We start from the raw sequence: 13,925 nt of genomic DNA on the forward strand, positions 1-13,925 counted from the left end.
TTCTTCTACTCGGCCCCCCCCCCCCCCCCCCCCCCCCCCCCCCCCCCCCCCCCCTGGCCCCCCCCCGGTTTCAATCATCATATGGGTCCCGTCTCCAAATCCCGGAGGATGTTCGACCCAACCGAACCGTCTCGTTCCGCCTTTGGCACCGGAGCAGTAGCCGCCCCATTTTGCTGCTTCTCTGCTAGCTGAGGAGCCGGGAGAGGTAATGCAGCAAACCAGAACTTAGGATACTGCCGCTGGATATTGTTGACTATGAGAGCCGTTGCAAGAACCATCGTTGAGGAGAGAAGTACGACGGGTAAGAAATACCAGCGGAGTGCCCATATAACGGGATCGGTGCATGGCATCAGCGCCGTGGCGCCTGCCGGTGGGTGCGTCGTCTTCGTGAGGTGCATCACTATTAGGGCGATTGCGGTCGAGAGGGATGCTGCTAGCCATTGGTAGGTGACGTTTTCCTGATTGTGCAGATTCAGGTCGAATATGGTGGCCACGATGACGCCGGTGAGGGCGCTGAAGAAGTGGCCGAAAATCAGACTCCTGGGCTGGGCAAGAGGTACATCGATAGCACCATATACCAAAATGGCGGATGCGCCCTATACACAATCAGTCGATGAAGATATTGACCAGAGGAAAGGCTTACAAATGAGGCGACAATGGGAGGAACATTACGGCTCGTGAAGTAATCTGTATGTTGAAATATGGCCAATAGGATTGAGAGACCGCAGAAGGATCCAATGAAACCATATATGCAAACAATGAGCGTAGGCGAAGGACCAAGTTTCTCTCTGCGATATCCAAGCCATCGACTGAGCCACGTTGGCAGGCGCGCAATTGAATGTTGTACGTGGCGCTCAACTGGCACCAAAGGGTCCGAGAAATGCATTGCTATCCACTCTTGAAGGCAGAAAGGACAGCAATGGCGAGAGTGCAAAGAAGTTCCCCGCCAGCAGACAGGATCGAAGACATGCGGACCCTATTATCCGCGGCCGTTGATTGCGAATTGTCTGTAGCTCGAAGGTCGTTCAAAAAAAGAAAGAGCCGAGGTGCTTCGGAACGCGGGGAAGTGTCGGAAATATATCGCTGGTGTCCAGAAATAAAACCGAATATGTTTTCCGAACCTCTGTCCTTCCAAGGTTGTCAGGTACCATGGCTTTTACAATGAGCTGACTCTTTAAAAATCTCTCTACGCTGAGGACCTCTAAATCAACCGTAGTCTTGTCAGACTTTTCTGTACGTGCGGCACCCTGAATCTCGAAAGTGATGACAACAATGAAATAATCGAGCACAGACTGGCCAAAAGTTCAGATTGTACGGTATGTGCTTAGCAATAGCGAATTGCAGTTATGTACAAAGTATAGAAATGCGCGCCATTTGCGAGTAGACAAGCGGTCTACATTATCCAAACAATCAATTCGTACACCTCATTTCCGGAGGCACATACTCCAACCCCAATCCCTCAAAAACTTTCCTCTCGGCATCCTCCGGAGTCCCGTCCACGCCTTCAGGTCCCTCCAATTGTATTACTTTCCCAGTTTGTCTGCTTCTAACGCCACTGCTATCAAACTTCCAGCCCTTGGCATGCTTCACATACCGGCGCAAATCTCGCTGGAAAGTTGTGCCACCGCTCCATCCCATTACGGCACAGCCAACAGTCCTCCAAGGAGATAGGATTATGTCGACGCGCCTATGGATATTGGGATTCTTGGCCCTGGGATTGTCTTGAAGGTCCTGCTCGCGTGTAGGCCAATGTGGGTCCTGCCACACGACGAGCGCCTTGTCCAAAGTATCGAAGCCAACGCCGGACTGCTTGGACGTCCGAAAAGGGAGGGTATTTTGACCTCTGTTAGTGTTATTCAGACTCAGGGTCAGAGTGTGTGTGATCCACTCCGCCTCCTCGAGAGACTCAACAATCTCCTTGACTAACCCTGCTGTGGCATTCAGATCGGGATGCGAGACTATCATGTCGACATCGCCCGACATCTCCTTGCCACGGCGGTATCCCCCGACAACGGTAACAGTAATGCGCTCATCTCGCAGTTTGACGGCATGTTGACGGACGACTTCCGCAATTTGTTCAACTTCCGCTCTCGGTATACCCTGTAGGAATTCGTCGTAGTATTTTAATCCGATCTGCTGCACCCGGTCCAACTCATTCCAGCCATATTCAATAATATCATCAAGTTCAGTCCAATGGTGGTTGTAGTAGAAGTTCCTCGCTGTCTTCGCACCCACACCCCAAATCTCGTAGAATTGTCGTAGGACCTTCATGGCTTCGTTATTCTCGAATTGTTCGACGGCTTGTAGTGTACCGGTGTTCTTCCACTCCACCCACATGTTCGCAACTTTAACATCACAGCCTGGTAGCCGGAGAATCTCCCGGGGATTGCTGAATTTGTACGGGTACGCAGCAATACTCGCAATGATGGTGGAGTATGCACGGACGCCAATGTCATCATCAATAAGGATGCGTGCAGTGCGGATCTTCTTCAGCAGCTCAATAAACTCCTGATTAGGTGGATTTGGAGGAGTGAACCGTTGACAAGCGTACTTGATGCCTCTCTTAACCCACTCGGGAGGCTCAGGAGTGTCGCTATCGGTTCCTTCATATTCGCTTGTAGTCTGCTGTAGAAGGTGTGCCGTCCGAGATGCCGCCTGAGCAGCTTTCTGTCCACTCGAAGTGAAAGCCAGCCCTTCGAATCGACGCGAACCATGACCGTCCTTCTGATTGGGAATGTAACTCGAAACCCGTGGAGCATTGCTCGCATCGATTTTCGCCCGCTCAAGTATACTCCGAGCTGTCTCTGGCTGAACGGCGAGCGCAGATGTCGAAGCAGGTGTAGAAGTCGACAGCAGATTCGGCTTGATGAAACCCCGAGTAGTCGAGGGAGGAGCTCCTGGTCGCTCTAGTACTTTTGCTCTATATACCAAGTCGTCCCCCAGTGGCAGAAGTTGGCCGGCTGCAACACAGCGGTCGAGCCAGTCCGCCTTCACGATCCAGACAATGTCATCATCGGCGCAACGTTGAAAAACAGGTGGTGGAGTTGCGGACTTCTTCCGAGATTTCGCAGGTGTAGTGTTTGGTGTCTCACCTACTGCTGTCGACCCACCATCGGTCTCGGTTTCCGTCTCCGACTCCTCGGCGGCCACTATCGCTGATTCATCCTCCGTCACAGAGTCCTCATAATCAATTGTAATCGGCTTCGAAGACGTAACTGACGTTTTTCTTCTCTTGTTTGCTGGACCGTCCGCATCTTCTGCGTGACTGAACAAGCGCTTGCTCTCTTTGATTTCTTTCGCCTCCTCTTCAGCTGGTTCCACCTTGAATTTTCGACTCCTCAACTCAAACTCAGCCCGTCTCTTGGTTCCTACTCGACCAATGAATACTCGGGCCTTTGACGGGTCCGATGTGACAACTGCATGATGCCGGCGCAACCTCACCCCCAGCTCGTGTACTTCCTGGTCATTGAAATGGGCTGAAAGAATAAGAATCGGAGGTATATTGCTGAGGTCAGGTACTGGCCCAGCCGTCGATGAAGACGGAGATGAAGCAAAGTCGTGCTCTTCCATTTCCCATACCTAGGGTAAGGATGTCTAACCAATGCTACACCAATTACGTCATGAAGGTGCAAGTCCAAGGTGTGTGTATTATCAGCCAGTTGGAAATAGAAGCATAGTCTAGTATTGAGACAATACCAATCAACATAGTATACTCTGCCAGAGAGCTAAACTGCTGTGAAAAGATCCGTTGGTCATGGATGAGTGAATGGGTGGGGTTGGATGCATATACACAGTACGCTAGCACGAAGGTGAGATGGCGCTTCTTGGCAAGTTTGCTTAGTTTGACGTTAACTCAACCATTCACCAATATTAATGGCGTGTGTGGTTACCTCCTTCTACTCAGAACCTCATACGGCATCACTTGCTCTGCGCTGTAGTTTGATAGACGGATTACTTCCGTTCACTGCAAGGCCTCCCTATATCTGAGAGCCACCCAGGAGCTGCTGCTCCATTCCTGTCAGCTCACATTCACAAAACAACCAGAAAACTGTGGTTTAACCGTGCAGCACGGAAGACCTACGATACCCAGAACAACTAGCAAGAACGGTGTCCTGAGCCCCTCGATAACCCTACCCTTCACAGATCCATCACTGATCCCCTCTCCATTGCGTTCCCAAGAACTTCCTTTATCCCTTCCAACGGCACACGCGCGCAACACCCACGAACTTGTGATTCGCATTCCTTCTGTTTACAAGTCCACTAAACCTTTTCTTATCTTGACTTTTCCAAACGCGTGAGGTTCAAACGAATGTCTCTCCCTACCGCCGATCTCCAACCTTTGTGGCCAGTCTCTATCCCTACGATTGCGATGGTGGGGGCGCCAGGTCTCGAGGATATAAAGGAGGAGTCTGCCAGGCGAGCCTTGAATGACGCTCTCTCTCTCTCTCCAGCCGTGGATACATAACGTTTCTGTTGGGGACGAGTTCGTTTCCTTCATCCTCCATAAGATATCATGCTTCTCACTCTCTTCAAGAAAGTCGTTCGTTCATCAGCCAATATCCTTAAGGGCCTCGACTCATCTCTTGCACCCTACTCTCTTCCGCCGCCAGTCGAACTCCGCATAATCAACAGTAATACCGCACAACGTGCTTTCTAAGACCGACTAAGCCATGCGCTCTCTTACTCCATTCGTCCTACTGGCTGTAGCGGCATCAGTGACTGCCATCCCAATCACACCCGCCGCACCGAAACTCCAACATCTTGCTGAACAGATGAGATTCGAAGGCGTGGCTGAGGTATGCCTTATGCGAACGCACTCTAGTTAGACCTTGCCCCATCTAACAGCTTTAGCATGATATCGCGGAGCAACTCGCGTTGTCTCCCGAGACAAGTGAGGATCTGCCCGGGCCTCTTCTTTCCCAGCTCCCGTTCCCATTACGTTCCCTTTTCGGCGCCAAAGCCGCTACAGCAGAACGCGACCTCACAGGCGATATCGCACCGGGCTCGCTAGAAGCTCCCCAGATGCTTCCGCGCGCTGCGGCACCGCAATCATTTATCGATAGACTGAAGGCTAAGTTATTGGGTGAAGATTTGATGAAGAGAGAGTTCGGCGTATGAAGGCAAAGAATCCGAAATGAGACGGCCTTGGGGCATGCGGCATTGGGACCCGGTGGGTTATCACTGGGAATAGATCAATTGCTTTGTTTGGTCGTCTAGGCGTAGCGTACCTTTTGCATCTTCAGCTGTGTTCACTCAATCGTGTTGGAAGATATGTCGAGGTTGTTCAGTACAGATAAGATGGCATATTATCACAAATCATGGTATCTTGGCTCATCACTGGTCGATCTTGAAGCCTTGAACCCCAACACCATTTCCTGCTACCCGGTCCTTCCATGAAATCCCAAACGCCAGAGTGTGATAGTAGAACCATAGGACTCCCCGTAGTAATCAATCTTAGACAGAGAAAGTGCCTAGAAATATGTCTCATATGCCCATAGTAAAATCATGTTCTATGCCTGGTGTGACACTGTTTTGATGAGTTAGCAAGGGGGTATTACGACGGAACATCTGACTCACCTAGCCATGAACTTTAGGAACACCACTAGATATTGGTCCACCCGAATAGCGATATCCTCGTCTTCCAAACCACCTTCTACTAGGTCCCAGTCTGCATCCTTGGCATCTGCATCCGGTGCTTTCGCCTGCTCCGTGAGCTTCAGCAGCCTCGTGTCATCTACGAGGCCTTCCATGCCGCTATCGACTTTGCCGACGCCTTTGCCGGCTTTCAGCTTCGCTAGCCGAAGTTTAAGAGCGGCATCTGCACGGTCGAGCAAGACTTTCATGACAGAGGCATGCTTGCAGGGGTGCACTGATGCCGTCTTCACTGCATGATCGAAGAAAGGGAAGTTCTCGATTGTCACGGTTTTGTCCTTGTAATCCCCGACTATATCCTCCATCATCTCCTGGGGCTTCAGCGGTACGGAGGTGGAGCCATAGCCCGAAAGATATAGGCGGGGTGTCTGGTATTTTGCGGAGTAGCATATGTAAAGGGTGTAGGTGCGGACAGGTCTACAACGGTATTAGCAAGTGCATGGCCATAATAACAAGCTCGGACAAGGATGGATGTATACGCACGCCGACGAGTCTTCGCTTGCAGGTTCACGAATGATGGCTTCATCGTCATCGTCGTCCTCCATATCTGGTATCTCGTCTTCCTCATCTTCGGGCGCTCCTAGATTTCCGCTCTCGTCGACAGTTCGGACATCCCGCACTTTTGCTTCCTGGCTCTCAGCCATACCTCCCGTCCTTAGCCATCCGTCGTCATCCGCGTCGCCTTCTCCTGCCAAGCCATCCTTAACGAGAGTGCCGGCTTGTCCGGCTTCCCCAGCAAAGTTGTCATCGAGGCGCCGGCGGCACGGTACGCCGCGAGTTACGAGATACTGCTTTCCTGGCGGGAGGTACGATACTCGCTTCGAGGGTGACGAGGCATCCGCCCATTCCCAGGAGGGGAACTTGAATACTAGGAAGTCACCAGCAAGCACGAACTCCTCGGGCGTTATCTGGCCGGTGGAACGAAAGGTCGAGGTATGGCTGATGGCCGCGGTACGCTCTCGAAACGTGTCTATGTAGGACCGGACGAAGTTGTACGCCATATCGTCGTAGTTGTAGTTGTGTGGACTTCTTGTGTCTTCGCGGGGAGCTACCTTTGCGGGGCAAGTCGGAAGCAGCCTGACCGTTGCGCGGACCGACTCTATTCCGAGAGTAACGCCTTGGCACGTGAATCGTCAGCCACATGAGGCTTTGCATGTCTGGTCATGTCATCCCATCACGAGCAAGACAAATCGAGTCAGATTTGAATGCTTGCACGTCCACGCACGACGGCATTATTGAGTACACTGCCTCCTTCCGGCTTACTACTCGTCAATCATCCATCATTGTCTCACAGGACACACCCTGTGGCGCACTCTAGTTACATGGCTAACACTACCCTCACTTTACCCATTCTCGACCTCGCCTTAGCAGACGACCCCCTGCAAAAGCCCCATCTCCTCGTTCAACTGCACGACGCTCTCTTCAACATCGGGTTCCTCTACATCAAGAACCATGGTGTTCCAGACTATATCATTACCAACCTTGTTTCGATGCTACCAAAGCTCTTCGACATGCCCTTGAAAGAGAAAGCAGCGCTTTCGAAGCTAAATTCACCCCACTTCTTAGGCTACAGTGGTTAGTCGGCTGTGTGTATACGCTTCCCGGTTACTTGTTCTTAAGCTTTTTGGACAGGTTATGCAGAAGAGGTCACTCTTGGTCAGAAGGACCTTAGAGAGCAGTTTGATTTTGCCACTGAGCTTCCCGTCATCTGGAACCCTGATGGTCACACTTCGCAAGATTGTTCAGAACTTGAAGCTGTTCGGAACAAAGACTTTTCCAGATTATATTGGCGGCTACGCGGTCCCAATCAGTGGCCTCCTGAGTCCTATGTACCGGGCTTCAGGAAAGCTTTGACAGAGTTAGATGCCGTAATTGCAGTATAATGGTCAATGATCGGCTAATCGAACCTGAAAAGGTACCATGATGCCCTGCAGGAGCTGTCATACCGTTTCGTACACCTCATAGAGGAAGCATTTGGAATTCCAACTCGCACCTTCGATGCATTCTTTAACCGAGATGACACACAGTTCCATGTACCCCCTCAGCACCGCATCAAGCTCGTGAAATATCCTCCGTGCTCACGAACCGACGGAATAGCACATGCTCAAGGTGTGGGAGCACACAAAGACTCGAGCGGATGGCTTACCTTTCTGCTACAGGTTGAGCAACAGGAGGGTCTAGAGGTCCTAAGTGGAACTGGAAAATGGATCAAGGCTCCGCCAATTCCCGGAACATTTGTAGTGAACTTTGGCAATGCCATGGAAGCAGCAACGGAAGGCGCTGTTAAAGCGACTGTTCACAGGGTCAAGGTCTGCACCCTCCCCATCCCCCTCAAGATATGACACAGGCTCACATTTATGAGGCCCGCACCTCCGAATCATCACCACGGTATTCAATTCCTTTTTTCCAGGGTCTTCCGCTTGATCTCACAGTCTCACAAATCCGGTCTTACATTCCGGAACATGTCAGGAGCCTTCGCCAGTCAGCGTTGAATGCAGAGTCAGAGAAAATCTCCAGTTTCCTTGACCCAAGGTGGGACACCCTCGGGGAGTCGCAACTCCGAAAGTGGATCCGAAGCCATGAGGAGGTGGGACGCAAGTTCTACGGCGATGAAGTCGTCGACTTCTATCTCAATTAGGCTTAGCAGGCTGGTGGAGTAGGAGTCCTTTGTATCTCAGACCACGGGTCTAGTTCGATCCCGGGCTGTCCGTGAAGGTCGTGTGCACCTTCACGCGGTTGAGGTGTTATTCCTACTCAACAATAATGACTGTCCGAACGGTTCTGCTCAAGCACGGGGGCGTTTACTCTGTTAACATGATTGTGGAAAACATCATAGAGAATCATGAGTCCGGAAAAGCCTCTTATCTATCCTCTAAATACCGTATGCAAGCAAGACATCGTCCATAGACTTGTAGGACATAATGACAGTTTTTGTGTCGTTAGTAGATGAGCCGGACTGAGCTATGCTCCTGCTGCTGACAAGACGTGTTTGCAAGACCTCCACACATCTTTAGTCTCGAATCAAACGCTACTGCACTTGTGTTACCAGTTAATACAAAGGCCAAAAGTGCCTTGTTGAACAATCGATCAAGGAAGTGGGCCGCTTTGTAACCCCTTCCATCACCACATACGGCCGATCTCCATCGCTTCCTCGTAGCACTTTGCGAAGCTCTTACTCGGCTCCGATACCAGTCAGAATCATGCTCTTACAGTTTTGTTGCTTCACACTCACCGTCCCACATCTGGCTGTATTCAAAGAGGCCTGGTTTGGCTCGGTTGAGTATCTTGCCCGAGGTAAATACGTCATCAACTATCCCAGAGTATACTGGATGATTGAATCTCGCTCTTCTCAATCAGCAATATTGTTCTCGACATTCCGGGAGATTGCAAGGGGTATGTACAACGTCAGATGCTCTACCTGCTACCCAGGTATTGCGAGCAGATTCTCTTGTGCCCCTGACCGTTGTGGTACATCGTTGATTCTTTCGAACTTCAAAGGTGCGAAACCGAGCTGATACACAAGCTTCCTCGTAACATTGGTTCCCGTCACCGCGACATTGATGTCCACAACTTCTGACATCGAGGAATGTTTCCTCGAATCTTTTACTCACGTGGAGGATATTTGGAATCTAAACATGGCTTCTCTGTCTCCGGTGGCCCTTTGAGATACGCAAATACCTGCACCATGAAACGGACACAGCATGCATTTTACCCCTGCCATCTTGATCATATCGCACAATGCACTGGTTCACATCACCATCGCATACGGCGACCGATGAGAATGGTAGCAATGCCCAACGGCAGTTTGAACCAACTTCACTCTAGTTTTTTGGGGGAGCTTATGCGATGGAGGTTAGGGATCCTACTTAAAGCCAGCATCATCCGCATGGCAAGACGTTCGGCAGCCAAAGGTCTTTCGCAGCTTGTGCAAACCATTGACTCGCCCTGATCTTGCCTTTGTGGAGTATCACTGATTCAGCTGTCCAAGTGTCAATACTCAAGCCGACACTGTCCTCTTGTGATATATCCTCCAAACTCTTCCACGAACAGGCACTTGCCATTGCATGGCGGATCCTGACCCAAGAAGTGGAGACAGACAATCGCGACCTGGACAGCAGAGGCCTGCCCATAGGCATCATCCGCCTACTGTTCAGGTACGATCCTACTCACACGAAGCCTCGTAATTTCATCGTTAACCTTCCTCTCAGGACTGCCGTGCAGGGCAGAATCAGCCAACGACCGGCTCATGCCATGCCAGTCTCTTGAATGGCTCCTCACGCCGCAGTCATCAATCCGCAGCCATGACTCGCTGGCTCAATGAGAGCAGTGCGGATGGACACTGGAACTCGGAGGCTCGTCCGTGATTCGATTCCCATACTCTCATCTCTTCAGAAACTTTCACGGTGAAGGCGAATCCTGTCGCGGGTTACGGATTATGACACTCTCCATTCGCTTCTTTCCATTCGGATAGCTGAGCATCAGTGTGCGCATATGCTGCACTGGCTGTATTTTCCGATTATCACAAACGGCTCAGGGACTATGTATTACCAGCCGACCTTTCTTGTACACCGATACTGCTGATTTTTCTTTTTCTTCGTTCAATCATCAGCTGCGACATTCGTGAATTTACATTGGGTATCGGGGTGGCGCTAGTGCTTTTCCTTTCTGAATCAGTCCTGGACTGCCGCAGTTTCGGTTTCGCTCATGGTTAGGTTCTTAAACGATCGTAGTCTACAAACAGATTCGGGAATACTAGTCTAGAAACGTCACGGCCAGGTCATATGCGACCAGATTGTCGGAAATAGCTTGCGTCTGCTTGACGAAGCGTGACCAGACTTGTACCTGCTACTGGAGTAATTCTCAGATTTCCGGGAATGCCAAATCTTCACATTTGATGTACTATTGAATCGTCACATACTCTTAAGGTGCACGCAGACGACAAGACCTAATGTCAAGATATGCATGGATAGCATTGTAACTTGTAGGCGATGACACGGTCAGCAGAATAAAGCTCGCTCCGTCACAGGAATAGATACTACGCTCGCTCTAACTACCTAAGCAAATGCAAGCAGATACTCCTAAACCAGCTGTATTGCAATTAGTTATAAAATATAAATTTACAGAAGCATCTTGGATACACGCTACTGTCAAGAATGCTCACATAGCATTTGTAACTGTAGCCTAAGACACAATCAACAGAATAAAGATCGCTCCGACACAGGAATAGATACTACGCTTGCCCTAACTACCTAAGCAAATGCAAGTAGACAGTTGTAAACCTAGTGTATCGTAATTAGTTATAAAATATAAGTTTACAGAAGCATCTTGGACACACCCTATTTCTTACAATAAGGAACTAGACCTAAGATATTTGCTAAGATATAAAGCTTTTTTTTTCTGTCACCTAGGTGCTGTACCTGATACGCGGTTGAGACAATTAAGTTGTCCCTTCCAAGAAACAAAGACTAACCAAGGTTTAATATATATAACAAATTCTAGAGAGCCTGTTAACAACACCTTACTTCTCGTAGCGGGAAATAGGCACTGGATATTTGCAAGATGGAATGCCACTCTTCCCGTCACTGCCTTCTGACTACATTATCCCTCCTATCCACTCAGTCAATAGCCGCAGTGAGCCCCGGAGCGAGTGTCGCGCGGTTTGAGCTTGAGGCTGTAGCATAGCCCGCATGCGCGACAAAGGTGCCCTCACAATCCGTATTGTGCCCCAGACCATTCCCCCAATTTGATAACACAGTATCTTAGGTTCGAATTCAAGTCCGTGGCTCGCAACGGATGGTCTCTAGGAGCTGTTAATGTTCCGATGATCCGCTTGTGCGCAGTCGATGACCCTATAATCATCCGATGTAGAGATATGTTTCATTCACAGGCAGCGCGTTGTACCCAACGCTCCTCTTCCCATTCATAGCTCCCCCACGCGCTGCCGTCGCTCCGACTAGTGATTTCTGAAATTCTTCTTCTGGTAGAACAAATCAGTCCTGCTCGAGCCCAAGTTTATGATTTTCGGGCAGCCGTCGCGGTCTTTTTCGAGGCGGGTGCATTCCTGTTCGGATATTAGTATGAGAGATTAACAGAAGAGCTGGGAAATACTTAAATTACAATACATCGCGTCTGAGATTCCTTCGCCGCCGCATACGACGCACTTGTTTTGGTAGTTTCCGAAGGAACATTCATCGCAGATGCGGACGAGGGTGGTAGGGCGGACGTAGCTGTCGCAAACGGGGCATTTGCCGTCGCATTTCTCGCAGAGGCGGCCGATGGAAACTCCGGGTTGCTTGCGGCACATTACGAGATCTCTGAGCAGGAGTTAGCATGATATTCATCGGTTGAGAGGAGTAAGTCGACACTTACGGATGATGGCGAGACATGTTGAACTGTGTAGGCGCCTAGGGTTCGTATTTCGCGTGAACGTGGTCTTTGTTGGTAATGATCGTGCGAATATGCGCGTAAGAGTTGTATGTGTGCGCGAAGCGGCGTTGCAATGGTGATAGTCGTGGTGTCGGTGGCAGAGGTGTACAAGTACATGGGGTGGCGGAGATCTTACATAATCTCCGAGCGCCAAGCCTCTGTGGAAGCTTCGCCAAACTGGTCGCGTCGATCGAGGTAAAACAAACACTGATGGCCATGCACTGACAGAACAAAGTTGCTAAACGCTTATTCGCCAACGTCCTCGGTTCCAGAAACTACCGACAACACATTATCATCTCTCTCAACTATGGACGGCATCATTGCCTCCGCTGTAGTGCTCCCGGAGCCCCAGGAAACGAACCGTTCCCCGAGTCCACCACAATCCCCAACGGGCCAGAAGAGGAGGCAATCATCCGTAGCCGAACAAGATGCCAAACGACCGAGGCTCAACAGCTTCGATGCCGAAGCTAGTAACGGAGGACAACCCTCGTCAAACGCTCAAACGCAGACAACAGCAGTGCCAGCGAGGCGAGAGCGAGGCCGCGAACGAAGGCTTTTTGGCGCAGTCCTCGGTGCCCTATCCCAGAATTTTGCTAGTCCAGCACAGAGAAAACGGTCGGAGATTGAGAAACGGCAACGGGCTCAGCGTGAGCAGGAAGAGCAGGAAGATGGGCAGAGGAAGGCTGAGCGCATTGCACAGCGCAAGGCTCAGCGCCGGATAGAGCAGAAGAGGTTCGAGAGGGAATCGGTATGAGACTTGGGATATCTCGCAATTGCGCAGCTTACCTGTAGGCTTAGATGCGGATTCGACATGCCAATATGCGACACATGGCCCACTTCCTTCGGACAAAGACTGAGCCACAACTGGTATGTTTGCTGCTGCCGGATGGTGTGGCTGGCCATGCAAGATGTGCTACCGATGCTGATAACGTGATGTAGTACTATAAACCCTGGGAAACCACCGAAGAAGAAGACGAACGAATACAAGCCCAAATAGCCGAGGCCGAGGAGACTATTCGCCGAGAATTAGATGAATTACGGTCCCGAGAGAATGCGGATGGAGATCGAGAGCAGAACCAGGAGCAGCCCCGTAACACGGCCTCCGAGTCCAACAAAGATGCACAGCCGTCGCTCGAGAGGGACCAAGATACGTATATGCATGAAGACACGGCTATAGAGAATGGAACGAATGAAAGGAGCCTAAACGGTAGCGGACCGTCACCCGAGGATTCGGGACCAAGGGATAATGAGCATGCAGAATCTGTCACGAATGGGGCGGAGAGAGGAGGACAGGTAGCTGAACCACACCACATATCGGCTACCACAAGTCTGGGTGCGACGTCAGCCGAAGGGAATTTAGAGGCAGATACGAACAAAGAAGCCATGGACGATAACGGAGACGAGATGGTAGAGGCCGCTGAAGATACGGTCATCTACTGAGTTAACCGACACAGCGACGCAATCCTGCTATTAGCGGATGTTGGGCTTCTTGTGTACGGCCTCGCAACGTTGGGTTTGATTTCTTCGCCATCCGCAAAAAAAAGATCTTCATGATCATGATTCGAGGTACCAGATATTCATGATTACGTTTTGCAACCACGGCGAATCTTCTAAGGCGACAGGTCATTTCATTGGCAGCCTTCTCACCGATTGGGAACCTCCTACTCTTCTATGCGACACTTGGGCTATTTTCCTCATTATTACCGAAGGCCACAAAACTCCATCCATTTAGATCGGAGCATCCCCTCGTTCCAACGGATCCAACGTCTACGAGCCCTCCATCGGCAATAACCGTACGGCGCGGTTACACAGTAGCAACGCAGCAAGCACCCAGAGATCCGGGACAT

At 50.6% G+C, this 13,925-nt stretch overlaps 7 protein-coding genes across 7 annotated transcripts; 3 read left to right on the forward strand and 4 right to left on the reverse strand.

Annotated features, from left to right (window-relative positions):
* Positions 1-75: 75 nt before the first annotated feature.
* Positions 76-995, reverse strand: EI97DRAFT_395212 (uncharacterized protein; the record flags this gene model as incomplete). The annotated part of the gene is made up of 2 exons (XM_033796318.1): positions 644-995; positions 76-596 (listed from the first exon to the last, which is right to left on the reverse strand). Exons 1-2 carry the CDS (start codon positions 884-886, stop codon positions 78-80), a joined length of 762 nt encoding a protein of 253 aa, XP_033655306.1. The 5' UTR covers positions 887-995.
* Positions 996-1,293: 298 nt separating this feature from the next.
* On the reverse strand, positions 1,294-3,769 carry EI97DRAFT_431844 (Nucleotidyltransferase). The gene has a single exon (XM_033798031.1). It carries the CDS (start codon positions 3,568-3,570, stop codon positions 1,411-1,413), a length of 2,160 nt encoding a protein of 719 aa, XP_033655307.1. The 5' UTR covers positions 3,571-3,769; the 3' UTR covers positions 1,294-1,410.
* Positions 3,770-4,670: 901 nt separating this feature from the next.
* Positions 4,671-5,191, forward strand: EI97DRAFT_374080 (uncharacterized protein; the record flags this gene model as incomplete). The annotated part of the gene is made up of 3 exons (XM_033795434.1): positions 4,671-4,796; positions 4,852-5,075; positions 5,101-5,191. The coding sequence occupies 3 exons, from the start codon at positions 4,671-4,673 to the stop codon at positions 5,189-5,191; spliced, it is 441 nt and encodes a 146-aa protein (XP_033655308.1).
* EI97DRAFT_431847 (uncharacterized protein) lies at positions 5,043-6,709 on the reverse strand. The gene is made up of 4 exons (XM_033798032.1): positions 6,136-6,709; positions 5,578-6,069; positions 5,229-5,527; positions 5,043-5,181 (listed from the first exon to the last, which is right to left on the reverse strand). The coding sequence occupies exons 1-3, from the start codon at positions 6,651-6,653 to the stop codon at positions 5,485-5,487; spliced, it is 1,053 nt and encodes a 350-aa protein (XP_033655309.1). The 5' UTR covers positions 6,654-6,709; the 3' UTR covers positions 5,043-5,181; positions 5,229-5,484.
* A 265-nt stretch (positions 6,710-6,974) lies between these two features.
* EI97DRAFT_457018 (Clavaminate synthase-like protein) lies at positions 6,975-8,290 on the forward strand (the record flags this gene model as incomplete). The annotated part of the gene is made up of 4 exons (XM_033800787.1): positions 6,975-7,227; positions 7,285-7,510; positions 7,568-7,961; positions 8,015-8,290. The coding sequence occupies 4 exons, from the start codon at positions 6,975-6,977 to the stop codon at positions 8,288-8,290; spliced, it is 1,149 nt and encodes a 382-aa protein (XP_033655310.1).
* A 3,135-nt stretch (positions 8,291-11,425) lies between these two features.
* Positions 11,426-12,176, reverse strand: EI97DRAFT_272672 (PHF5-like protein). Its single transcript, XM_033794298.1, has 3 exons — positions 12,022-12,176; positions 11,767-11,966; positions 11,426-11,715 (listed from the first exon to the last, which is right to left on the reverse strand). The coding sequence occupies exons 1-3, from the start codon at positions 12,036-12,038 to the stop codon at positions 11,606-11,608; spliced, it is 327 nt and encodes a 108-aa protein (XP_033655311.1). The 5' UTR covers positions 12,039-12,176; the 3' UTR covers positions 11,426-11,605.
* A 209-nt stretch (positions 12,177-12,385) lies between these two features.
* EI97DRAFT_449219 (uncharacterized protein) lies at positions 12,386-13,518 on the forward strand (the record flags this gene model as incomplete). The annotated part of the gene is made up of 3 exons (XM_033800206.1): positions 12,386-12,826; positions 12,877-12,945; positions 13,018-13,518. The coding sequence occupies 3 exons, from the start codon at positions 12,386-12,388 to the stop codon at positions 13,516-13,518; spliced, it is 1,011 nt and encodes a 336-aa protein (XP_033655312.1).
* Positions 13,519-13,925: the final 407 nt, after the last annotated feature.

Source organism: Westerdykella ornata (assembly GCF_010094085.1).
Source record: "Westerdykella ornata strain CBS 379.55 unplaced genomic scaffold EI97scaffold_6, whole genome shotgun sequence".
NCBI lineage: Eukaryota > Fungi > Ascomycota > Dothideomycetes > Pleosporales > Sporormiaceae > Westerdykella > Westerdykella ornata.